The sequence below is a fragment of the Nothoprocta perdicaria genome, unplaced genomic scaffold, assembly GCF_003342845.1.
Source record: "Nothoprocta perdicaria isolate Ctin4 unplaced genomic scaffold, notPer1 scaffold_0, whole genome shotgun sequence".
Taxonomy (NCBI): Eukaryota; Metazoa; Chordata; class Aves; order Tinamiformes; family Tinamidae; genus Nothoprocta; species Nothoprocta perdicaria.
In genome coordinates, this window is record NW_020454092.1 from 1,968,170 (window position 1) to 1,995,117 (window position 26,948).

Sequence of the window (26,948 nt, forward strand, 5' to 3'; positions counted from 1 at the left end):
CTTAGAATAAATTTCTTACAGGATATGTACCTGGTGGTGCTCAATCACTAAAAGTCAGTCGAGGGTTACCAAGAACCCCCTCCTGTACACTCCAGATGCCTGCAGGTGCCCTTGTGCTCCGGTTATTGTGAGGTGAATAATCTTACGTTTATGGGAGCTGTGTGTGGAGAAAGTGGCTCTGTTATCCTTTGCTGTAATTAACGTTCCAAGTAAAGCTTTTCGAGCATCGGAAAGTAAAAATACTGCCAGTTTTGGAATTTGTACTTAATGAAAACTGTAGATGATTTGCTTTTGTGCCATGCAGCCTTCCCTTGGGATTGCAAAGTAGTGAACAGCTAAAACACTCGCAGGGATTTCTACATTTATCCACCTCCACTTCAGACTTTGAACTGTTCTGTTGATGTCTTTGGTGTATTGATCAGTAAGTCATATAGCTAGCTAATGGAGGCTTGAGCCCATCAGAGGATTTTTATGAGATTTGTTAAAATGAACCAGAAATTGTGAACCGTGTTATTATGGAACAAGTTAGCTATAGTGTGAGGGTAGAAGCAATTCCCTGCAGTGCCTCATCTAGTACTATTATATAATTTTTTTGAAGTACGGCTTGACATTTAGATAAACATTGTGAACATTAGATGCCAGATTTGCAGGCTTAAAACTCAGTATTCATCCAAAATGTTGGAAGTTTTTTCTTCTAAAATAACTCATTGGAGGCAATTAAATTATTACAAATGGCAGTGGTTTGTTTGCTTCAGAGCACACTGGTTTTAGGTGCTGGGAATTATCATTATTAAAAAAAATAAATAAAAATTGATGTAGGTAAAAACATAAAGACAAGAGGAATGAGTTGTCTGTTTGGTGGATGGGAAGGGAAGGGGAGCAGAGATGGCTAGAGACGGCTCGGGAGGTGTCACCTCTGCCCGGCCTCCCGCTGCGTGCGCAGAGCCGGCGGTGGGCCGAGGACCGTGCCGGAGGCGACGGGAGCGGCAGCAGCATCTCCTGCCTTGCCTGGGCCGGGGCCCCGCCCGGGTGTGGAAGGCTGCTGGCGAGGCCTTGGCGGGAGCCGACGTTTCCCCAGGCCCTTGTGCGTGCAGGGCATGGAGGCCAGCGCAGGGAAAACGCTGGTGGTGCTGGCGGCCCTCCTCAGCAGGGGAACTAGCCGCGGGCCTGGGCTGGAAGCAGAGGCTGGAAGGCTTGAAGACTGGACACAGATTTGGAACATGCTAAAGCCTTGGAAGACATTTCTAAAGAAAAGAAAAGGACTTAAAGAACTGCTACTCTGGCTGCCTGCTTTCTACCCTCCCCCTTCTTTTCAAATTGTGTTGTTAGGCCAAAACAAAGCAACTCTTATAAGAAAATACTGTGGAAAAATAATGCAAAACTATTCCAAGAAAAGTTAGTAGTGCATAAGAAAAAATAAAAAATGTCCCTCTCAAAGGAGTAATTTGGGCAGAAGGATCAGTGCATTTCAATAAGGCTGTTACTGGATGGCCAAGTCCTGTTGCCTTCCCTGGACTAAGTGGGATTGGGCTGGATCAGTAATTGAGCCGGCAATGCCTGATTAGTCCCAGCCTGTTTAGCAGAAAGGCCAGGTTGGGGATGAGAGGCACAAATCACATGCTGAAATAACAACTTTTAAAGAATCCCATTGCACTGTGGAGAGCTGGTGTTTAACTGCTAGTTTGGATAGCTTCCAACTTGAATATCTCTTTTCTTTTTTTCTACCTTTGCCTTGTATTTAGTACCATTTTGTTTTAGAGAATAGTCTTCTCAGCGGGACTAACTTGTAAAAATGTTCTCTACAGTCTGAGCACAGGTGGCGTAATTGGACTTTAGGAACTACAGTCTGACCAGCTACAGTCTCAGTTGCCTCTTTAGTTGGAGACAGCGTTTTTCAATTCACTTTCTGCCTTTTGGGCTGTTGTGTCTTGGAGTATTCTGCCCCAGAAGTGAAATTAGCAGCAGTGTCTGAGGTAAAATCTTGTCTGTGCAAAGCTTGTGAAAGTCTCTGGTATTAAATACCTTAAATACAGTATTTATACAGTATAAAAATACATTAGGATTTTTAAAGCTCTAATTTTAATTAGGAGACTGTACTTGAATTTTGTCATCAAAAAAAGAAGGGGGGGATTATCAGAGAGTGCTTGTTGCCTATCTGATGCTATGGAAGATAATATGGTTTTAACTGCATAAACTGTCATTATGTTGACACTTCTTTATCATCTACTTCATAATAAAAGAAGAATTTGGAGGTAGGGAAGAATGAAATCTGTAATTCAGATTTTTCTGTCTCACCAGGCAGTACACAGTGGGCATATCAGCAGAGGATGTTAGCAGGAACTCTGTGGAGACAGGCTGCTTTAAGGCAGCTCTCTGATTTGTTCCTCCCCCAGGGAGGAAATACCACTTCCATTTGAAATTTCTAGGTTAACTACAAAGTCATTACAGATAGAGAGGTTACTGTCTGAGAGTTTGACTGTTTAGATTAATAGTAGAGGTATTTTATGATAAAGCAATCTAAAATGGTTAAATTAGCTCCCAGGATAGGAAGGTAATTTACTGACTTTAATTTGGAATGTCCCGGCACGTCAGGTAATACAGTTCGTGTGCATGAAAAGACTTAAGCCTGTGGAAGAACAAAAGGGGCAAATGGAAGTCTTTTACTTGGTGTACTTGCAGATAGGGTACTTCAGGTATATAAATGCATGTCTTTCTTAAAATTGTTCATAGAGAAATTCTAAGGCCTGTATGTATGTAACAGCACTTTTGTAATTCCATGTGTTTGAGGACTTAAGCATGTGTCCTCACTGTATCTTTACTGTGTCTAGTCTCTGTATGTTTTTTTTCTGCAAAAATATTTTTTTAGCTAATTCTTCAGCTGATTTATCACAGTTTGTTACTGTGCCATTTGATTGTTTCTGAGGAATATAACTTTTCAAAGGCTTGGAAGACAGATACATTTCAGAATAACAGGTCCCTGGAGAAGCTAGTAGCTGGCAGCTGATTATGCCAGACTACAACAGGAGAGTTGTTAGGGCCAAGAGAAATGTGATTGCCTCCACTTGCCAAAGCAGAAGTGATAAAACCTCAGTCGGTAGTTTGAGCTGAAGCTGGAGTACTAATCCTGCTTTAATGCAGGCCTATTCTTTGACGTTTTTTTCTTATGTAAAGAAACAAAAGAAGACATCTGGGATGCAAGAAAGTCAAGCTGTACTGGCACAAACAGTGTTTGTGTTTGGGTAAACCATATTAGCCTGTTAAGGAACATGAGTTTGTTTTGTTTTGTTTAAATCCAATTTGCCAGCAATGAATAGAGCTCAAGTGAGGTGTGCTTATGCAAGCCACTTGGTGTGCGAAGTGATGGACAGATCCCTGCCACTCAGGAGCAAGATGGTGGGTTTGATGCATGAAAGCCTTTGCATGTTGGTCAGCAGAAGTCAGAATAGGTAAGTAGTACTGGGCAGTATTAGGAACAGAGTAAGGGACAAACCAGAAATACAGTTGTATATAGCTGTGTGCATTCACGTAACTTGTAGATATCTGTTTTTTCCCTTGCCTTGAATGTTGTGTCAGGTATGTTTTACTTGCCTGTCACTCCTAATCTCAATAATTTCAGAGCAGCAAGGATGTCCAGTGCTATGGAATGGCATAACTCTGTAGCTGAGCAGGGGTGGCTATATAAGTCCATGATGTGTGAAAAAAAGCAGTGTAACATTTGGAAGCAGGGCTTGGTTAATGATTGTCTAAATGCAGGAACTGCATGAGTGAAATATGGCAGTGTGATGCTAGTTTTGAAACCAGCAATATTGTTTAGAAACCAAATTGAACTGAGGTAGTTTCTGGAACAATATTTGCAGAAAGATTTTCAGGAGGAAAAAAAGTATAAACAATCCTGTGTCCTGGGGAAATCCTGCTTGAACTTGAAAATTGACACAGCGTAATCCAGGAATTCTCTCTGTCTTTCTGTCTGTGTGTCTCTCTCTCTCTCTCACTTTTTTTTTTTTTTCCCTCTCCTCCCTTTTTGTGAGACCTTTTCTTGGGATATTTTTTGTATCTTTAAAATCTTTTTCAATCCAGTCCATTTTGTAAGAAGTGGGGCTGGTGTGTACCCTTCACCAGGTGCAGGTATTTCTCATTATTTTTACTTTTTAGAGTGGCTTTTTTCTCAGAAATATTGAATGACAACATCCACAAACAAGCTGCCAGCTGTGCAGGAGATTTATGGCTGGAAAATAGCAGAGCTTCTCTATAGGACAAGAATTGATTCAGTAACAAGTATCATAAGAAAAACATTTGTAGAATTCCTGAAATCAAATGTATATGTGATTACAGTATTGAGTGCCGTCCTAGGTTATTTTTTGCTTTCACCTCTGGAACTGTTGGTCTGGAAAGGATGGAGCTGTGGGGGCATGATTACTGAATTGAAATTTGTTTTCACAGCATGAAGGTTTGATGTAAATAACCTGTTTAATCATGATTAAATCATGACTGAAATCAGTAATCAGGAAACCTTGATTAAACTATTGATTCTAATCTTGTTTTCCATTTGTACCTCAATTATTTTTTTCCGAAGGTTTGATCTTTAAGAATGGTAAATTATGCATTTATTGTTCACTATTTAAGGATGTTTTTATAGGAAGCTGTATTTTTATTGAAAAATGAATTAAACATTTTTAGATTTGTTTTAATTAGCAAACTAAAACAATCTTGGATGCAATTGTTACACCGTCATTTATTTCATAGAGGACTGGTGTATTTGTTTATCAAAACAAGTTTTGTACTTAAAATATATTGATTCACTGGCTCAATAATAATCTATTATTTCTGCTTATTAAATTTAGGTTATCAAGATTTAGATGTCTAAATCGTTAGAAGGCAGGGAATTGGGTGTTCAGCCTGCATAGCTATGTCTGTAAATTGTATAGACACTTAATAGCATATAGAGATGTGGCAGATGCTCAAATTTTAAAAGCATTAGAACTACGTATTCTTCTGACTTTTGTTATTTGCAAAAGGAAGAGAAAAGAGGGGGAAAAAAACCCTTCCGATCAGCCTTTTCAGTTTGAATGACTTCTCTTTTTGCTTGGGTTTTTAGGATCTAGAGCACACCTGGTGATGAAACAGAAACATCAAGTAGTTCAGGCAAATAATGTCTCTACACAAGAAAGCGAAGCACACTTTTTATCTTAAAAGTCTGAACAAAGCTCTCCTTTCTGCTAAACAGAACACAAATGAAATAGTTTGACAGCTCAAGTTCCCCTCAAACTAAAGGTAGTTTCCTTTGGTTTGTCTATAGTTCAAAGCTCAGAGTCTGCCCCAGAAAGTTGTTAATATGGCTTTCCTTTTGATAATATAACATTTAATTCTAATAGGATAATTTTCTAATAATTTTAAATGCATCGCGCTACTTAAGAGGCTGTACTGCTTCATCCACCTGCCTTAGAGCTGCCTGTGAGTGTGGTAATAAGTTACATGTGGCTGAAATAGTGTTGTCTGTTTTGGCTGCTTGTTGCTGTGTGATACTGAGGTTCACTCTATTTCCACTGTAGTTCACTCTATTTCCACTGTAGCACTTGGAGTGTTTCTGAGCTTGTACTGAGTCACTGTAAAATAGGTTTGGGTTTGTGGATTTGTAATTTCTGCTGTTTTGGGGAGGTGAAATTTTAAGTTAGCTCATTTCATTGGTCCTGTTTTGCTCCACCACCTAATTGTGGTATCACTGCTGTTGTGGAGCCTAGGAACTGTGACAAGAGGTTCAATGAGATAGCTGGGACAAGTTAATAACATGAACACATATGGCTAGTGAAGCCTATTTATTGTAAAACTACTCCTAAGGAAGGTCTCATGGCTGGAAAACTAGATGAAATCTTTGAAGAATTTAAAATAAATCTCAAATTTTTTGCCCTGCTGGAATAACTCCTAGTCTTCTTGAGGAACTCATCAAGATCAGTGAACTTTAGATGGATGCTGTGCAGGCTGACAAAATTTCACGATGGTTTAGATTTGTGGCTGGTTTATCTAGAAGTCTCCTTTGCTTGTGATGGTCATGCTGTGGTGGGTCCTCAGGAGCGAAGAGCTCCTGGCCAGGGACCTTAGAAGGTCGCATACAGGCAAACAACCTGTCTGAAGCATCTGTTGCTCTGGACAAAGCCTAAGGTTTGAGCTTTCCCTCAAAGCCTGTTGGGTGCACTTGGGGGATGTGAGCCTCTTCAGCAAATGCCTGTTTCTGGAGAGGTTGCCCCAGGGCCTTGGTCCTGATTTTGTAACTGAAGTCTCTCAAAACTTTTTCCAAAAGGACACTTGCCTTTCAGTTATCCATCTTTCACACATTGTGATCTAAAGATTCTTGCATTCTGCAAAGCCGTGGTTGGAGGGTTTGTTGCTATTTTTATGCTGTGCGTAAGGCATATTGGAGCATGCAGAGTAGCAGGTAAGCCTTGGGGTGCGTGGTATGTTGGTTGCTGTGATGTCCCTGTCAGGTAGGCAGGCGGGAGATTGCTGCAATCACGCAGCTAATGCGGCACGCTGATCTGCCTCCCTTGGTATGTTGTGCAGAACTGCAGAGATGCCTTTCACAGAGGTACTCAGAGGGGTAACTTAGGTTATTGGCAAAAACAGGAGAGAGAGAGAGAGAGAGAGAGAGAAAAAAAAAGCCATCCACAATCATAATGTGTGCTGGAATGCTTAGCAAAATCAAAATATTATGTACATGGAAATGATCCTGTCTTTGAAATGCTGTCATAACAGCATGATTGTTTCTTAATATTATCAAATTGCATTTGTAGATAACTCTAGGTCTTTTCAGGGAAGAGTCTTTTTTAAATCACTTGTGGTTTTGACCAAGTGATTTGACTGAGATTTTTACTGCATGCTGCATTGTACCCACTGTATGTCAAGCACTTCTGAATTTGTAAAAGCCATCAATACTTTTTATTTCTTTTTAACTTTTGTGCTAATTTGGGAATAGTTTTAAGAGAAAACTTACCTTTAGTATTGGCTTCTGTACATCAAGCAAAGCAATAGCCCTTTGGCTGTATTGTTTCTGTTCACTTCCTATTAGCTAAGGGAGCAAGTGTGAGTGAATACTGCTGTTTTTCATCACAGATAGGACACAGTGCTCTTCCACTAAGTGAGGTATGAACTTTCAAGGACCTATGCAAAGAAATGAGGAAGCTGGGATCAGAGGAGGGGCGGGAAAAGTCTATTCCAGAATTTCCTGTTTGACTTTCTTAGTTTCACTGTCATATTCCATGCAGTCTTGCAAAGTTAATTGCATTCCCATTTCTTTTAAGTCTTAAAAATAAAGATATTGGGACAGGTCAGCTCTGGACAGGCTGTTGTCTTGTGAAATCCAGAGTTTTAACAGGTGTGTTGCTTCATTTCAGATACCTGCTGTTTATATAAGAGCGGGTAAATGCTATTAAATAATGTTTTAACTTTTCATTAATGCTACCAAATAGAAATACATAATAACGTTGTAGAATGAATAGGCCTTTAACTCAATACTCTTGAAAACTCTCTAAAATGTATTAACATCACATTCAATGAGTACGTAGCTTGGTTTTACTTTGTTTTCTCTCAGCATTATGAAATCTCCCAAATTAATGCAATTATTTAAAAAAAAAAAAAAAAAAAAAAAAAAAAAAAAGGGTATCCTGACTAGGTAGGAATACAGGAAACAGGGCTGGGCATTGTATTTGGTAGTGGCAGTGTCTTCTGTGTTTAACTCTCCAGTCTTCAGTATTGCAGCTTATTCCTGAACCCTCATATACAACCATATTTTGTCCTTTCAGTAATGTTTGTGGGGAGGAGCAAATTGCTTTTACACTCATGGGAGTTTTTCAAAACTATTGCTGTAGATAACAGAGTTTTAAATGGCCTTTGAAGAACTTTATATTTCAGGCAGTATTTTACTAATGCGTAGAGTCTGCATTCCCATTCTAGGTGATAGCAATCTGTAAGCAGGACTGACTGTAAGCATCTGTTTTGCTGCTGTGAGAAGTTAACAAACGCCCTTCCATTTAATCTAGGTTGACCTGCAGTCATTAAAAATATGTTGACAAGATTCCTCCCTCTTCACAAGGCATGATGTGCTGCCGAACAGACATGGGCTGCTCCTGATGGTAATGAGTAGTTGAGGAGGTGGCATATTGATTAGCAATGAGAGCGGAGCATGGAAGTGTGAAAGAGAAAGGGATTTGCATAAACACCCGGTGAATTCCCTGGGGGCTCTTGCTTCTTTACAGTAAATGCTCTTCCGATGTGTTTATGTGATCCCATTATAACTTCAGGGTTCTCACTTGATAAATTACTTTAAGTAACAGGCTGCCTTTTATTGATGCTTTGGCTACTGTTCTGCTGGCTGGTGGTATCATGACCTTGAAGAAAGGTTGTGTTGGGGGGGCAGTGTGGCCTTGCAGGGATAGGAGAGTCCTTGACTTGGCTGAATGGGTAAATTCCCACATCTGCAGTGAGATGGCTGCAAGGCAAGGAAGCAAAATATCAGTTTTCACTCTTCTCTGATTTTATATATATATATATATATATATATAATTACTGTGGGAATGAAGGGGATCAGAAACACTGGAGTAACAAGTAAGAAAATTGAGGAAAATTTGTTTTTCCAAAAATATTATTATTTTCACTTTGTCAAGTTTCTTGCATTATACACACAAAGTACTTGCCCAGAGATGTAGAAAGAAGAATGGATGTATCTTGCTGTAGAATATATAGCATAACCATCCCTGGTTACTGTCAGCTCCATCTTGATCTGAACTTCTAGTTTCTCTTAAGCCTAGATGAGGAGTTCATTTAAATGGCTCTAATTACAACAGCAACTGCAGTGAGGCAGTGCAAATACTATACTTAGTTCTGTTTATTAGGCTATGCTGGCTCTTTTTCTATATTCTAACTTAGTTTATTTCAATAATAGCTTAAATGCAGGTCAAATGCAAGAGGGGAGGGACATCTCTGAGATGAAATTTTGTGAAAGTGCGATGTTTATTTTTCAGTGTCTCATTTTTTGCATTGTTGAAGTCTCAGACTTGGCCAGTGTCGTAGTGAGGCTATTCTGTTCTGGTGAGAATAGGGCTTAAGGAGTGTGGGCACGTGAAAGGTGGGTTGCTGAATGATACTTTCATGGCTTTCATTCTTAGCAAAAAGTTGCTACAGCTTTAGTTGAAGACTAATTAATCAGTAACTTCAGAGAGGAATACATGTTCTGGTGTTATCCATTCCACTAGCGACCCTTGTTAGGGGGCTACAAAATGGGCACTCCAGGAGCTTTGAATTTTTAGGGAACAAAAATTTAATACATATTTTCTTGAGGTCAGTTGTGTTTCTCCATCAAGTTTTGTTGAACTATAATTAGTCATGATCTCATAAGCAGAAGAAATAGGTGCACTTCTGACTCTCCTGAGAATACTTCCTTGCTTATCATTTGTTTAATAGGGTCATGACACCCCTCGATGCTCGTCAGTCCCTGAAAGTGCTGTGAAGCTTCCCTTTTGCCAGGTGACCTGTCTTTACAAATGAACAGCGGCTCTGGCCTCCTAAGTGTCTTGCTTCCCGGGCAAATTTGGGACTCCTGCCTGTCAGAAGATATTTTATTGACTCTGGTTTCCTGTGTTTTTGAAAACCTTTTTGCTTTTCCTTGACTGGTAATGCCTTCTGTATTCAACAGGGATTTGAGAGAGGATTGGAGAAAAGCATCTTTTTTAATCACATCAAATACATGGAAAAAATAAGTCAAAAAGAAGGTAGAATGTGCGCTGAACTTCTGTCACAGTTTGTCAGGAGCTGTTAGAACAAAGGTTGGTGGGAAGGAAGAGGCTAGGAGAGTTGCATACTCACTGCTCCAGGAGAGCGCACTCTCCTGCTGCCTCTGATCAAGCAGATAATAGTCCTAGGCCTTGTTTGGGCTGGGTAGCCCGAGTACTGGATATGCTAATGATAAGTAGAGTTAGTGAGTTCAATGTTCAAGTTGGATAATGTTGATGTAGGACACTTGTGTACTTTCAGATGGGTTGATACCACATATGCAATTGAACAAAAGCGGGAATGGTAAGAGCTAACATTTTGGATTGTTTTTCATTGGAGAGGTGGTAGAAGATGATGATGAAGTAGTAGTTGGGTTAAATAGTAGTGTTTGATTAACAAAAGCTCAGGCTTCAGGCAAAGATGTATATCTGTGAAATGCCAGCAGAAGTAAGTGGCTGTGCTCGGGCGCGTGGTACGTGTGCTGCCTCTAGCTCATAGTCTAGCCAGCGCTTCCAGTCTGCGGGACACAGTGATGGGACCTGAGGTAACTGGAGCATTTGTGGCTTAGACCTTCTAACTCCTCTTCTCAAAAGAAAATCATGACAAACGTGGAGTCTTGCTTCTGCTGCAACTGCCTAAAAGACATCAGGGATGCAATTTCCATGCGAAGCGGATCTGCTCAGCCCTGTCTCACAAGTCAGCTGTGTTGATTGCAGTTCTGTTGCTGCCTGCCTGTTGTAGGACACTCATTTCTGTGTACCAGTATTTTTTAAACAGATGTGAGCAGCTAGAGCTCTAGTAGCTGGAGAATATTCAGCAAGTCCTGTAAAGCAAAACCTCATGTTCTGTTCTTCACACATCCTCCTTCCTCCCCTTCTCCACCTGTTGGCTCCCCACACATTTTTTTGTTGTTGTTGTTAACTGATTTTTTGGGAAGGAAGAGTGTTCACTTGTATGAGTGTAACTTAGGGATACAGACTCTCCAATATTTCACAGAATGGTTAAGCTTGGAAGGGACCTCTAGAGATCATCTAGTCCATTCGATGAGCCTGTTTGTTTGGAAGATCCTGAAGCTTGTTGGAAATAATAGGTGATGGATACCCCATTGGTGGATAGATTTGAGGGGAAAAATGAAATACTAAGCAAAAATGAAAACCTGCTCCTTGATAATCTGGCTACCCTAGATTTAGACCATAATTTTAATTACGAGAAATTTAACTTTCTTGACTCTTACAGCCTCGCTTACATGATAGACATTTCACATTCCTGAACCAAAGAAATATTTCCATTTAACATCTGAAATTTGCAGTTGCATCATTACATAGACATGATTTTCTGCTATATTCTCGCCACCGAAGTGGCAGCTCAACCATGGAGATCTTTTACCAAGTGGGCAGAACACAGCTAATTGACTATAGCAGAAATTAGACTATCATTAAATAATTATTTGCAAGTTTTTGTCTTTAAGTGTGGGTACCTTAGATTTCCGTTCATGTCTTAGGATCTTTTTAACAGAATCATGCCAGTCTGTATAGCTGCTCAAACTGCTTACTCTCTGCTCCTTATTTTTTGAAATTTAGTGTTGTTCTGCAGCTTATGTCCTTCAGAATGGAGTGGGTGTCATCACCCAAGGGAAGGATGGTCTCAGTTTTGAAGTGGGGATATAGCTGATGGAATTGGCCCTTGTGTTTTCCTCCCCCCACCCCCTCCCCATGAGGAAGCATAATTTCCTAGAACATCAGAAAAGAAATCTCATAATCTTAATGTGCACATCAAGTGATACTGATAAGAACACTGTCATAATGAACTCTTAGAAAATATGTTTCCATAAAGTGTAAAGTTTTAAGTTTTGCAGTTACTTTGCAAGGTAAATGGCTGCCAAAATATCTTAGTAAGATTTGTGTTGAGGTGTCACTCTTGTTTAAAGCAGCTCTGTAGTATTTGACCTGTTGGAGGTGTCTACATAATAAAAAGAAACAGTCAGAAAATGAATCAATCAATGTGCTTTTAAAATGCTCAGACATATTTAAAATTTACTGCTGTTAAAGTAGGTGGGATATCTGTATCCATGACAATTAAGGTATGTGAGTTTGTAATGACATTGAATGAGCCAAAAGCAAATATAGAAGAGGTGTTTTAAGAGCTGGCAAAAAGTCTGAGTTTGCATTTTTAAATAGAAATAACTGTTCTTTCACAAATGCATTAGTGAAACTAGGAACTATTAAGAAATGATGAAGAAGATAAAAGCTTAGTGATTAGTAATTTTAAAGTGCTTTTCTTCAAATTCTATTTCTGTCTTGCTAAAATAGTGTGTGTGTGTGTGTGTGCTGCTGCATGATAAGAGGGTGGTGGATGCAAATAAAAAGAAAGCTTAAATTGGAGAGAGAAAAAAAAAAGTATCTGGAAAATATGCCTATAAATAGATTGACAGGTCCAAACAATTTTCAGCGAAGTGTATCAAGCTAATATGTGGCCAGCTAATTTGCAGTAGCATTGGAACTAGGTAGAGCCACAGAAGTGTATGAAGACTGGAGAAGAGTATGAGGAGCTTTCATGGGAGAAATCAGGTGCCACATCTGTTTGTTGGAATAAATAATGGAATAAATAATTTATAGAAATCAATAAATGTCTCAAAGGTAATGAAACCATAAGCAAAAGCACTTACAGGCGTCTAGCAAATTAATCTTGCCAAACATCATTTGTTTTGCTTTCCTGAATAGTGATGTACAATTAAAGGGAAAATAGCAGCATTGTAGGCTCGGAATTGTTCAACAGTAGCAATTCTGAAAAGCAAGGCTGGACAGCCAAATAGCTATAACCCTTCTAAAGTTTTTACTCTCACTTTAATAAACAGAATTGACTCAGCTTTCTAAGTGGGAAATACTGCAATTTGAAAACCAAGTAAAACACGTCTCATTTTTATCCTGGTTGAGTGGGTATCAGGAGCAGCTGGTCTTCTACAAAGCTGTATCAATCTGTTAGAAAGCAATGATATTTGCTAGAGTTCATAGTTATTTAGTGCTTTCATAGACATTGTCTGCTCTACTTCTGGAAAGTCTATGGGAAGACATAATCAAAGGGCTTAATATCCTGGTTTGTAGATAGGTAGCTCTAAGGTTGATAAATATACAGAATTTCTTCTCAACCGTTCTTAGTGTTTGATTCTGTTTCCTTATATGGAGAAAAAAAAGTGTGCAGGCTGGAGCAGTGTAGTTATTAAGAGGCAAAACTTGTTGGTTTACTTCTGCAAAGGTGTGAGGGAAAGAATTAATTCCTGTGATTTACTTCTTTCAAAAGTATATGTGGAAAACAGGAGCTGCTTCCCACGTTCAGTCAAAACATACCTTGTTTGGGAAGAGTAATAAATTTCTCCAGTTTTGGAAAGCAGCAGTTTTAATAAGCTTCTTACATAAAATAAACCACTTCCTTTTGCCAAAATTTATCTAAAGCAACCTCAGAGATGAGTCATGTGACATTTTTTTTTACTTTTTGCCGAAAAGCTAACCAGGCTTTTCTAGAGGGGAAAAAAAAGTAAGAGAACTGAGATTCATATGAATTCTCTACAGAAAAAAAACAAGGCTTAGTTAATATTGTGTTTAATGGCAACTGATTTCTGTAATGGAAGTTAGTGGGTTCAGTAAATCTGACCTGACTAGCTGCATTATCTGCCCTTTTGCACGGATCGTCTTTAACCCCTGTAGTTTTTCTAGGATGGTGTTTTGGGAACCTGAAAGCTATTTAGATATAAACCATTCTCTTTATTCATGAAAAGATGAGTTTTCAATTAAAATTGTGCTTGTGGCACAGCTCTTTTCAGTGTTTCCTCTCATGCTTTCATCTGCTTTGCAAGTCAATCTGTTTTCCTACAAGTTGCTGCGTTTTCAACTGTGCGATGTTTTTTGCATGTATTTAGCAAGTGCTGATAGTTTTAAATCACATCTGAGTGTGCCTGGTTGTTGGATTTAGTTTTCCTACAATCAGATTTCATGGCCTGGTATGCTGAAATGTGAGTTTGCTTACAGCTAGTCTGCTGAATCAACTGCAAAAACAAAAACTAAAAACCTGACCTTGGCAAGGTGCAAGGAGCGGAGGTTCTGCAGTGCACTATGAGATCGTAAAGGAACGAGGATGTTCAAATGTGTTACAGTTGTATCATATCCTAAGCTGGTTGGAGCACTCTTCAGTAGTAAACAGGAAGGAATTTAAAGTATATGGCAGGATGTCGTCTGGAGCTGAAAAGAAAAATATTTAATAGAAGAATTCTATTTTATCCCATAAGTTACCCAGGTATTTTGAAGCTGAAGCTTCTCTTCTCCACTAATTCCTGCAAAATATTGCTAAGAATGTGCAGTGGAGTTTCTGCAGCCTGGATGCTTGGGTATGATAAAGCTCACATTGCAGAGAAGTGGTTGTTGCCAGTGCTGTGTGATTTCTGTGGGGGTAGAAACTGAACAGTTATCACCAGAAAACAAGACTGTTATTTCTTTTGTCTTAGGCTAACTTCAAAGTGCATGTGATTTTTATTATTAAACATAATGACTGTCAGTTCCATGTTAATCCTTTAAATGAGAAATGCGAAAAAATTGGCTAGTCTGCCTTATATAAACAGGATCTGCTTGTGTGTGTCAAAATAACTGGAGATCTTTCCACACAGCAGTATCAAGTATGGGATTTGTGACAACGGATGACTGACCTGCCTGACCCAGTGTGGAAGTACCAGTAGTGCTCTGGCTGTCATACTTAAATGACTAATTTGCAAAAATTCCTTTCCTACTTCAACATTGCCCATTTTCTGACTGGGCTTAAGCTGACCCCAGTGCCCCTTTTCAAAGAGCATCTTCGGAAGGCTGTGCGAGTCGCTGCCTCTTGGGACCTTTCGCGTGGGACAGGGCGTGAGGCTGGGCAGGAGGGTCCCCAAGGCCCACGCGGACCCTGGGGCTGCTCTCTAGGCAAGTGAGCACTGATGCTGGGCCATGTGGGGGGCACCCCACCTGTTTTCCTGCTTCCCTTTAGGGCATCTATGGTCTATAGATGTGTGTGCTAAGCTTTGCTGAGTTATCCGGACATAATCCATGGTTACTGTTCACCCCTCCACCCCAGTGTATATGTTGCACATGAGAGGCAAACAAATGGCACTGGACTAGAGGCGAACAAATGGCACTGGACTATAAACTTACTGCGTGACTGACTGTCCTTTGGGCAGCAAGATACCACCCTGCTGAGGGAACAGCCCTGCTTTTTTCTTTCCTGGATTTCAACAAATTGCTCTCATTATCTCTGTGCCCTTTTGTACTAACCATGATACTTTGTAAAAGGTAATTTCTCATTATATTTACAAAAAAAAAAAAAAGAGAAAGAACTAGGAAGTAATCTTCCACATCTTTTGATGGTGCAGTCTGATCCTTAAAGAAGGAGCTAACAACCCATACATCAGAGATTTGCAGGCTTTTTTCTCCTTTTGTCTGTTTGCTTTTTATTTATTGCTAGTTGAGATTCCAGAAAAATTTTGTTCATGGAATATACTGAAAACTCAACACTGAAAAAGGGATCTGATTCCATAAAACAATCTTTGTTTGTAAATTTCATGTATGTGAGGGCTACTGTGTTGAGAGGAAAGGCTTAATCTGTAAAAAGAAATTGTGTCATTATGTGCCTTAGGTAAGGAGTCATAATTGTATAATTCTTAGAAAATGCAATGTGCTCTGATATGGGCAAAATTAAAATTCCCTGGGCTTTTAGCCTTTTTTTTGTGTCTTAATGTACATGTCTTTCAGTTGGGACAATATTGGAACATTAAATCGTAAAGTGTTCTTTGTATATTTAAAAGCCATTTCTCTATAAAGATGAATATACCTCATCTGAATAAGCTCATTACATTTTAATGTATACCCTTGAATGTTTTTCAGGAACTCCAGAAAAGAACTTAATGACATACGGTTTGAGTTTACTCCAGGCAGAGGTAAGGTTGCCTTATTTGAAATTATTCTCATATTGCTCAAAAAGGTTTTTCAGAAATTGGTTACTGCTTGTGGTTAATATAAATTACCATTCTAAACTATTTGTTACTGTGCAGAGCTTTATATTGTGCTTAAACAAAAATAGTAGATGCATAGAAATTCTAGTGGTAAGTGGCCATAATGTACACTATATATTTAAAGATTTTATCTCTATCAATATTACATTTTGCTCAAATGTTTCATACAGTATATAGGAGCTTGAATAGTGATGTTTATGGCTACATTTTGACATTTGGAAAATGTCATGGAAAATGGAACATAGTAGCCATAAAGGTGTGTGTGTGCTGATGATGAATTGTTTTGCCTTCTGTAAGAGAAAGTTCTGTTCACAAGTATGAAGCGTGCACTATTTTTCAAATGCTGTTTTTAAGTGGAAGTTGGATTGCACTTCTACCATACAAATGATCACCAGAAATAAATTTTAAATTCACCAGAAATAAAACCTTAAGACTCTACTGCATGTTTGTAGATCTATATTGGTTTACCAATATAGAGCTGAGTTTATAGTGCTAAGTTTTAAGAAATCATAAAACTTAGTTTTATCTGAAAAAATACAAACAAACAAAACCAAAAAACAAATAGCTACTGATGGCATAAAATGCACGAAGACAATATGTTTAGTAAAAGGCATCATAGCAGTCACTAGAAGTATAACCATATTGTGCATTTCACAGAAGTCAATATTTATTATATTTAGAATAATGCCCAAAGAGCTTCTATCTAAAAATGAGCCCAACTTGGCAAAGGTGGCTCTTTCCCTGTAAATCATAAAATCATGTGCAGTAGTTCTGTGCTTGTATATATTCGGTTGTGTACCTGTCTCATTGTTTTTTGAAATGGGGGATAACTACCGAAAATCTTAAATTAATTTGGCATTTAACTTTTGAAAGGAATGACTTAAATCCTATGTAAGCAATAACATAACCCATGCAAGAATTCTTATTTGGTTAAAAATAGTGAATTCTGCATAGCAAACACCAGGATCCAGCGTTCCTGGTAGTCACTCACAGAGGCAGCCAGCCCGAGGCTCAGGCTCTGCTCCTCGGAAGCTGAAGCCAGGGCAGGTGCATTGGTCCTGCCCTGCCTCTTTCTTCAGAAGTGGAGCCATGGTTTAGCCAGAAGGAAATATTAGGCACAAGGTCTTAGGAATAACCTACTCAGACACCGCAATTGCTGTCCACCCACTGCTCTGAGTAGATGTCTCAGGAGTTTCCTGAGTCACAATACTCAAAAGGTATTTTAAACCTAAAGCACAAGGAAAGTAATTACTGTTTGTGCAACTCCTCCAATAACAACAGGCAAGAAAACCTATGAGAGAGAGCGCGTGCAGTGCTGTGATTACAGTGTGATTACAGCACTGCTTTGTCTCTAGATAAACAGTGCGATGGGGAAACAAGAAAGTCTCTCTCTTTCTCTCGCTCTTGCAAGAGAGTGACAGTAATACCCCAACAAAGTTTATTTTTGTGGTTGTGAAGCTTCTCAAGCTGCATCCTGAGCAGGAGTAGCTCTGTGGTAATGGAGGAGAAATGCAAGTGTCCAGGAATGGGTAGTGTGGGGCTTGTAGTGAATCAAATCATCTCCTTGTGCTTTTTATTTTGCAGAAGCTGATAAAATCATTACTTTGGAAATTTGGGATACATTTTTTTTTTTAAACTCTAATGAAAAATAATTTTGATTTCAAGCCTGTCTCCATGGGAGTTTTGGTAGTAAAATATATTCTGGTGAAATTGCACTGGGTGATTGATGCTTTTTGTTGTTTTTGTGGGCTCTTATACTTATTCATTTCACCTTTTGGACAGACACGGCAGATGGCGTTTCTCAGGAGCTGTTCTCTGCAGGCTTGGTTGATGGCCATGATGTAGTTATAGGTAAATTAAATTTTTGTTTGTAATTATGCTCTTGTGGCAAGTCAATGTTAAATGGATGTGAAAAATGTATTCTGTAACTCTGCTTTCTATAAAATCTTTTTGGTCCTAATTCTGTTTTCGTGTATGAGTAGTACAATCAACAAGCCAATTCTGGTATCAGTCCAAGGACTGTCTTTGGAAGTCAGAACACTTTAGTGGTTTGAGAGAGGTGATATAATGTAGATCTCCTGCAGGATTGTTTACAGCTCAATGGTTGATAATTTTTGTACTAACTTTTTTTTTTCTACTTAGCAGTAAATTGATTTTGGGATTTTTACTTTTGAAAAATATGCTTTGGCAGCTCTGCTCCCAGTGAAGTTAGTAAGTACCCATCTGACTTCATGGAAGTCAACAGGATCAAATCAGAGTTCAGGATCTAGGGAAACTATACACAGAGATATTAGTCCTAGCAGGTAAACGTTATCAGAATGCTTAGTAGATGCTGAAAAGAAGTAGGCCTCTCTATTGTTCTGTTCTGTGTGATTTTTTTTTAAATGAAATTTAATGTCAGACAAAGGGGATTCATTTGGAAACGCTGCTCTCCCTGTGGGGCCCCCTTTTCCGTGATTGTTCAAGACAGATACATAGAAATACAGTTACCAAAAATCAAAGGGTGCTTAGTAGATGTTTAAAGTTTAACACCTGAATCAAGGAATGGATCAGGTTTTGCATTTCTGCCCAAGAAGTTCATCTCAGTTGGTTTGGATACCTTTAGTGGTATGGAGAGTGTTCCACGTGCTCATACCACTTGCCTGGGAGGGAGTCCAAATACATAGGCAGCATGGCCTTACGCTCTCTAACATCCTTGAGAGGTCCCAATACTACTTGCTCTCTTAATTCAGTCTATTGCTCTGTAGATAAGGGCTCGGGGTGCAGCTGGCCTGTCATCATTTTCAGCCAGGCTGAAAAACAGCAGTACCACAGCGTTGAAAAGGCTTTTTAAGTATCTGAAGTGAGAGAACTTCTCACTTTCTTCCTTTTTCCTTTCTTTTTTTTTTCCTTTTTAATAAAGAATCCTCTAGTTAGGAGAAGACACGTTATGTGTGAACAGTCTCCCAGCTGCCAGTGCGGCCGCGCCAGCTCCTCCGTGTTGTGCAGAAGGGGGAGTCACAGCTGGCGACGCCGAGGTGCAAGACCAAGCAGGACCCACCGAAACCCTCTTTTTGCCTTCTTCACTCTTCCCTTTTGTCCTTGTGCTGCAGAGTGCTCCAATGCAGAGTCCCAGTGTCTTTATGGAATCCCATAAATGGGATAGCATCTTTCAGGGATGTTTAGGGAAAGAAAGCAAATCAGGATATTCCATATGGCTTTAGTGATGGGACTCTAGTCCTTGAAGAAACAGAAATATTAAAATGACTTTGATTTTTTTTTTTTTTTTTTTTTTTTTTTTTTTTTTTTTTTTTTTTTTTTTTTTTTTTTTTTTTTTTTTTTTTTTTTTTTTTTTTTTTTTTTGGTACTAGGATGATAGGCTTTTCTGTTCTTTCCTCTTGACCTTTGTGTCATGGTATTACGAAAAAATAAGGAAAACTGAATGCTCTAACTATATACAAAAAATGTATAATTTTATTGCTTGCAGTTATTTTAGGTGTCCATTTTTCTCTGGGATTTTAAGTCCTTAAGTTCCACAGATGCAAATTCTTGCATTACTTTGCACTGTAATTTTTATTTATGTGCCTGCTCATCTTAAGTGAAGTTGCTTAAATTTTCTAGTATTTTTGGGCATTATGCTATCCTTCTAGTGTGTGATATTAGATTTCATATTTTGCTAGCAAGTTTTGCTAACTGGCATTTTTCTTTTAATTAAAAATATCAAAGTAGTACTTGAGTTGGAACATATTTTTGATTTCTGTCTTGAAAATTGTATAAATGTATGGGCATGAAATAAAACAGTTTGTGAGCAAGTAGAATACTGCAAACATTAGTTTGTTACTGTATAGCTGCATTTATTAAAGATGATTATAAGATGTTTAAGTGTTGATAGGGCCAGCCAGGGTCCACTGAATTGTGAATGCTTAATTTCACTGTAGTCTGGCATGAGTATTGACTAAACAAACCTATCTATTCAGTCAGATTTTAATCTTACTGGTTTTAACATTCACCAATCTTCCCCCCCACCCCCCCCAAAAAAAAAAAAAAGCTGAAGGCAATCCAGAATGTCTTAGAAAATGGGCAGGAGAGGTAGGTTCTGCAGGGAATGAAGCCTTGTTTGAGCATCCTGACCATGTCTATTTAAAAGAAGCTAGGTTTTACCTGCTGCTTTCAGAATAGTAACTCTAATACAGCTTCCAGAGAAACATTTCAGTTGAGTCCTTTAAAGCAGTAAGTCATGTCATAAAGCAGATGGTGCTGAAGTTGTTAATCTGCCTACAGAATGTATTTTCGGTGTGAAATGATTATGCCAGCAAAGAATAGCAGAGAGGATGGAGTGGTCGGCCTTCTCGCCAGAAGAGCTGATTGCAGATAGAATGTGGCCGTCGATTATCATTCACTTTTCAGGGGAAGCTGCAGGAATTCAGCCTCAATAAACATGAAGGAAAACATGTGTTCTGAGATGGCCTCTTAAAAGTTGTTCTTTTGGTTTTATTAATGTTGAGAAGGTAAAGGCTGAAAGAAAGCGGGGAGGGAAGGTGAGAACATGTTGGAATCCACAAAGGACATTTGAACAGGCAGCGAAGACTGCTGTGGAAAGTGTGGCCATAGCTTATGTGAGTTGAACCTGTTAGTGAGGACCAGTTGACATGCAAGTTTTACAGAATTTGCTGCTAACTACAAGCCTGCTTTACCTTCTGAGTCCTGCTAGATTTGCTTCACTTCACACAGGCTTCCCAGGAAGATTTCTATTTTGATAAGCTGAGCTACCTGTTCTGTGGAGATGCAAAAATCCCATCTTACATGTTCAGTTCTGGCTACGATTGAGTGGTTTCTGTTCTTACAGAATAGGGTAGCATTGCTTCACAAGAGGTCCCTAGATCAAGGAAATCAGTAGAAAGCATTCAGCTTTAAAGGAAACCAGATTTTGAATTTTAAGAGGGAAGTGATGTCTCTATGCAGGTATTTGTATCTAGCTGACAAAGATACCTTAATGCAGATCTGAATAGGCTATATTAAGTTGTGTGAAACATCTAGAATATTTTCAGGATACATTTTGAGCTGAAGCGTATGTTTGTGTGTGTGTGTGTGTGTGTGTGTGTATATGTATATGCAGTATGTGTTTAGTATGCTTGTGACTCTTTCACCTAATAATGTTTTATGGGTTTTGTGATGCTATAAAGAAAAGGCAAATTTGTGTTGCCAGTTGGTTTTGCATAGTAACTCTGTGTGAATATTGAATGTTAATACCCAGTTTTAATATGATTGCATTCCTACTTCACTAGTACATACACTGTGTGTGCAATTAAGTTACAGTTAATCTTCTACAGACCAGCTTTAAATTTCAGACTCTAGAGGTCGTCTTGGAGTTATTTGAAAGAAAGGTGGGGAAAAACAAAGTATTCTCTTTGTTCCTTTTGTTTTGCTCCTACTAAGTACTGCTTGAATTAAAGCATTCGTAGGTTTGTGATTAAGAAATGTATGGTTGTTTTTCACTATGTTAATATAATTTTAGCTGGATGCTATAAAAACCTTGAGCATCCTGGGAAAGGTACCGTCACTTTTGAGTACGTCAGACATTTATCTCTGGTAATTTAATACCTGCCTTCCGTGTTGGAACCAGACCTGGTATCCACCTAGTAACCGGGGAAACACTTGCTATTCAGTCAAAGCAAGGTCTAATGTGTTTTGAACAATTTGAAAACCTAGTAGATAATATTTTGAAAGGAATTCATATTTTGAAAACAGCAAATAAAGATATTTTGAAAGCAGTTGATATTTTTAAAACAGCAAATATTTTCATCACTCTTGTGTATTTTCTTAAAAGTGTGAATGGAGTAAATGCAGTCTTCATATTAATTTGACTGAGTTTTTATTTTTGTTTTCATTCGGTGGCCTTTTTCATTTGGTGCAGTTAGTCTGATGAATAGGCAGGCCTTTCAGACAGGTACCCAGAATAGAATAACCATGGCCATTAATAGATCATTTAGCCATGAATGCAGAGAACATCTGTCAGACTGAATCCAAAAATACATTATTTCAAAGGTTGTTAAACAATGTAACAGAAGTCCCAATTAAACACAGTATCTAAATATTTGAAACATGTGGCTCAGTGTTGTAGTTTCTGGACAGCTGATGCCGAACTCACTTTTTTGTTATGACTGTATCACACAAAGAAAATCTTTACCCCTTCTTGCTAACGTGGTGCTGTGTTTTCAGCTCCAGGGTTATACCTGGTTCCTTGCACACTTATGTCAGCTGAGGACGTGCCTGGTCTGAGCCAGGAGATTTTCAGCCTCAGTTGCTGCTTGTCCTCCACGCTCTGGATGCTCTCTGAGCCTGTGGCCACTCAGCTGGCTCAGATCAATGCCATTTTTAGTAGCCTTCTACAATATTGCAGCATCTGTCCAATTGTACAAAAGTCAGCATCAAAAGCAGTGTCCAAGACTGTTTGGTCTTGGAAGAGGGAAGTATTTTCTGGTTTCTCTTTTCCTGCTGAATTTTAGAAGACTTCCTAGGAAACCTCCAGAACTTGCTCAAACAGAAGATGAGGAACATGTATCCTAGTTGGAGCAAATGCCAGCTGCTCAGGGACCCAGAGTTCTTCTCTGATGATTTAATGCCAGTGAGCCAGCAGTCAAAATATGCAGACTGTTCTCAAGCTGCACTGTGGTGTGACAAGTTTCACATATGTCTAGTAAAGTGATTTATTTTATCCTTTTCTTACTCAGGTAGCCTTGGGCGCATATTCTGCCCATGTCCTCTTTTATTTTTAGTTTGAAGGAAAGGTTGCTCATTAGCTCTGCTTTTCCCTTTGGCAGAGAAACGTCGTGCAGTACTTGAGGCATGCTGGTCACTCATGTCACAGATCTGCAGGTCCTTGAAAGATATCAAAAGTTAGAATTTTCTTTCAGAATCTTGTGTGGATTCATTTGGAGTAGATGCTGGTGATGGCACTTTAGTGCTTCAATCAAGAGGTGAACAAGAGAGGCCCGGTGTGATGCTGTCCTGGCTGTCTCTCCGGAACAGCATCCCAGCTCAGAATGACTCTGATAGCCTAAATCATTGGAAATGCCATAGTTACTCAGTGAATATCCTTTTGCTCCCCTTGTTTTTGCAGTGCCTTTGCTATTTTGTTAGATTGATGTCCTCAGCTGAATGAAGTGATGCTTTTTTTCAGCTAATTCCTGTTTATCACCTTGCTATAATCAGAAAATGTGATTGTGCTGCATGAATAGAAAATATATTGCATTAATTTATGGCCTAATGAAGAGCTGTAATGTTGCTAAAGGCACATGATCTGGATACCATCACTGTTTGAAAACCTAAAGCAGCAGAGATTTGTCATTTAATATTAGTAATCCTTTGAGATAGGCTGATTTTACTAATGTGGGGCAAATTTGCTGGAAGATTTTGTTTTGTTTTTCCATGGCTGTTGTTCAAATTGAACAGTGACTGAATTCTTAGATAATAGCATCTATTGCATTTTTGTAACATTATAGAGCTAGATGTACCCATCAACTTTACAGTAACCCATTGTCTAAATGGTTTTAATGTATTTAGGTTTTAATGTATTACCCAGAGAGAAAACCTATACTTAAACCCTACTATATTTTAAGACATTTTGTAGTAACTCTTATGCCTTCTATGTGAGCATATAACTTCATATCTCTTTAGTAAGATATGCCCATAAATTACAGATAGGAGAGTATCTATAAAATCCCCAAGGGCTAACTAAGGACTTAAATATTTCAGCACAGCTGGCTCACTTAGAGCTAACACACCGAAGGGTGGCTCGCAATGACTAGGCTATGGGGAGCTCTGGATGTCTGAGAGACACCCTTAGGTCACCAAGTTTTGCATCTAATTGCTCCTTCCAAGAAGGAAAAAAAATCAGCCTGTTTTCTCTTCATGTGCAGTACATAGAATGTGCAGTTGAGGAAGTGTAATGTGTGAACCAGGGCTGTTTCTTGAACATTTCCACCCCTGTGAATTTTCAGTGTGGTGGAAAATGGGGTACAGGTGGAAAAAAGGCTAGGGCATTAAGTGAATAATCACTGTTCCTGTAATAGCTGTTGTGGCAGAACTACAAATACACAACACAAGAAATTCTTAAAGTAAACAAATTTAATCTGTGTACAATATATATTGCATGCCAGTAAATGTGCTTATCCTACAGCCATGATCAGATAAATCATTCCAAGGGGTAAAAATGCAACTGGCAGTTGCGTTTGAATAATGTTACTTTATTTCAGCGTGCAGTAGTCTAGATTCTAATTGTGTAAATGAGAAATAAATCTGTCTGTTTAACTGTAGAATTACTTTAGGTTTTTTTTCCTGATATGGCAGATTTCAAACTAGTGTCTGAAGTACGTTCCCTCCCCTCATAAGTTTGAGGTCTCTGTAGAATCAAAAATGAAGCTCTGCATTTGATTCAGACAGCAAAGAAAGTAATGTTTCCCTTTCAATAGTAATTTAGTTACTTGTTCCCTTGGCAAACACTTCTCGCCAGTGGTTAGTTAAAATAAGGATTTATTCAAATACTTCAAGCAAGCAACAGTCTGTTCAGAACCTAAATCCTGCATGTAAGGGAGTCTTTTCTGAATAACTTTTTCCTATTTTGAATGTAAAGTATTGAAGTAGCCTGACTGGTATTTCATCTTCTTAATAGTTTTTTCAGAACAATATATATAATTCATAGCAGAATTCAGGATAGGAGGAGTTGTGAACATCTGATGGGGAGAGATTACCCAAGTGATAATAGGCATAGCAGAACACAACCACTTCTGCATGGACCTATACTTCGGCTCTAATCCAGCATGATGAAGGTATTTATGGAGCTGTCTGCAATATCTGGATGACTATCAAATTGAAGAGATCTGGTGCCAAAACCTTGGAAAGAATTTACTTTCTCTGTTCAGTCCTTTTTTTTTTTCTAGCCTTGTATTCTGACTCATTCTTTCGTATGGATAATTTATGTGCACAATTTACTGTAATATCTCTTGTTAATACTTGTTAAATACTCCTATTAGTAATGTTGGACAGGAGGTCTAAATTTTTGTTTTAAATGTTCATTTGAGATTGAGATTCTAAACATTCCAGGTTTAGAATTCTTAATATCATCAAAATGCTTTTCTCAAAGTCAAAAGGAAATTCTCAAGTCTATCTCGCTTACCCCCTCCCTCAATTCCTCTTTTAATTTCTCCTTGTTTAAGCTCCCAGCAGATATCTTCTCCCCCATCAAATGCATCCAGAATCAATGTCTGAAATATATAGGCACTTAAGTAGCCAAATATGTTCAACTTACTAACACTTTTAAGTGTGTGGTGGTTTGTCTCAATGTGTTTTTCACACTAGGGGCAGAAATCAAATCTAGAATTTCAACCATCTATTTTTTCATAAATTTCTGGGAAAAGTTACCTATTTTCCAGGTACATTAATATTTTAAATTTAAACAATAACGTGGTTATCAGAGTTCCTGTTTGTATTTTTTTGCTCATAGAAGGAAACATGTAATATATCATCTTGGGATCAGGTTGCATACTAAATAATTGAAGATTTAGGGGTTTGTTGCTAATGTGCTATTGCAATTGCAGTAGTCACCATTTCTGCACTATAATTTTAATATTTCATTTTGATACAGTGCTCCTGCTTCACAAAATGCAGTTTCCAATGAGTGGAAATTTTCCCATAAGCTGCCCAAGGAAAAAATAAATCTTGCATATTCCTTTAATTCAGTCTTCAGTTTTCCCATTTGTCTGTGAGCCCTGGGATACATATTAATACCTCATTTTAATAGATATTATTATGAAGAACTTTGAGGTCTGCCGTTATTCTGTAAACTGAGGATTTTTACAGTTTGAGCAAGCATAAATATTTCAGGGCTTTGTCAGAACTGTGTAAGCCATCCAAACTGTACCGTGCAAGTTGCTTTTTACTACCTAATATTGGCACAAGTTATCAATTTATGTCTTGCCATTTCTTAGCATTTACTGGCAGAGTCTTAACCAAATTCAGGTTTAGCCTTGAAGTCCCTGGTGATGAGTATATTCAGGTTTGCACCATGCCAGCTTCAGGGCCTTGGCTTCTCTCAATACCAAGCAGCCTTTCTGCTGGTACAATGCTTTCTGGAAAATATTGGAGCTGTGGAATTTAAGAATTTTTTTTTTTTTAAAAAAGAGGTTTGAGTAGCTGTAATTGCTGCTGTATGTTGGACTCTTACGGCGGGTGATGATGGTTCTTTGGGGCTCGTGTTTCACAGACACACGAAGCAACAGGCGTTCCTGGGTTTGTACCGTTTTCAGAATACGGGGCTGCAGACCCCTTGAACCACAGGGCACTGGGGTCATTAACGAAGCCCTTCCAGCTGTGCAAAGTGCAGAGCCCTGGGAGATGTTTGTCCTGTGCGTCAGAACGTCGTACGTGACCCTTTAGTCCCCTCTGGGCCTTTCAAGCTGGGGCTTCCTCAGCCCTCTGCTGTTCTGTAGATGAGTGGTGATTCTTTAAGCTATTTTCTGATTGCCAGAGTGCAAATGAAGCTGTTGAATATTAAATTATCCAATGTTGAAATGGAGATAAATCTTTTCTACAGTCTTTATCTATATCTACCGATTCAGCAGTGTACTTTGAGAATTCAGTCAAATTCGTGTGCCTTAATCTTTCTGTAATAAATTCCTAATGATGGTCTCTTCATAAATAATACATTTCTAAGTATTTTTCATGTTGCTCTCTTATCAGTATCCTGTAGCTTCCTCACAAGAGAAGCCAGGCTTGCAGTTGAACTATTTTCTTTTATTCCGTTACGAGCCTGTCTAGCTTTTTCCAGTCCTCTAGCAATGCACAATTCTTAGTGTGTCATCAGTTAGCATCTCAAAATGCTTTATAATTCCCTTGCTACTGTTCTCCAGCAGCATAAACAAAAGGGATTTTCTGGCTAGCATCCTGAATGGATGAACTAATGGAGTTGCTCTGTGCAGTTATAAGACCTTTTTGACCTCTTTTTGAAATGCTGTTTAATATTTTATACAGACAGTTTGGGAGTCACTAGGTAATATTGGATATTAATGAGAGAGAGATATGGAGGAATTGCAACTAAAATTTAGAATGTTGATTTGTTGTTCTTGTTTGTGCAATATAGTTGGTCTAATGCTGTCCAGGTTTTAAAATTTAGTTTTGA

At 38.6% G+C, this 26,948-nt stretch overlaps 1 protein-coding gene across 1 annotated transcript in view; it reads left to right on the plus strand.

Moving 5' to 3' along the window:
- Positions 1–26,948, plus strand: part of STK39 (serine/threonine kinase 39) — a 67,774-nt gene that overhangs the window by 31,335 nt on the left and 9,491 nt on the right. The window contains exons 14-15 of the mRNA XM_026048371.1: positions 15,666–15,718; positions 17,576–17,644. Of these exons, the coding sequence (XP_025904156.1) occupies positions 15,666–15,718; positions 17,576–17,644 (122 nt within the window). The remainder of the gene's footprint in view (positions 1–15,665; positions 15,719–17,575; positions 17,645–26,948) is intronic.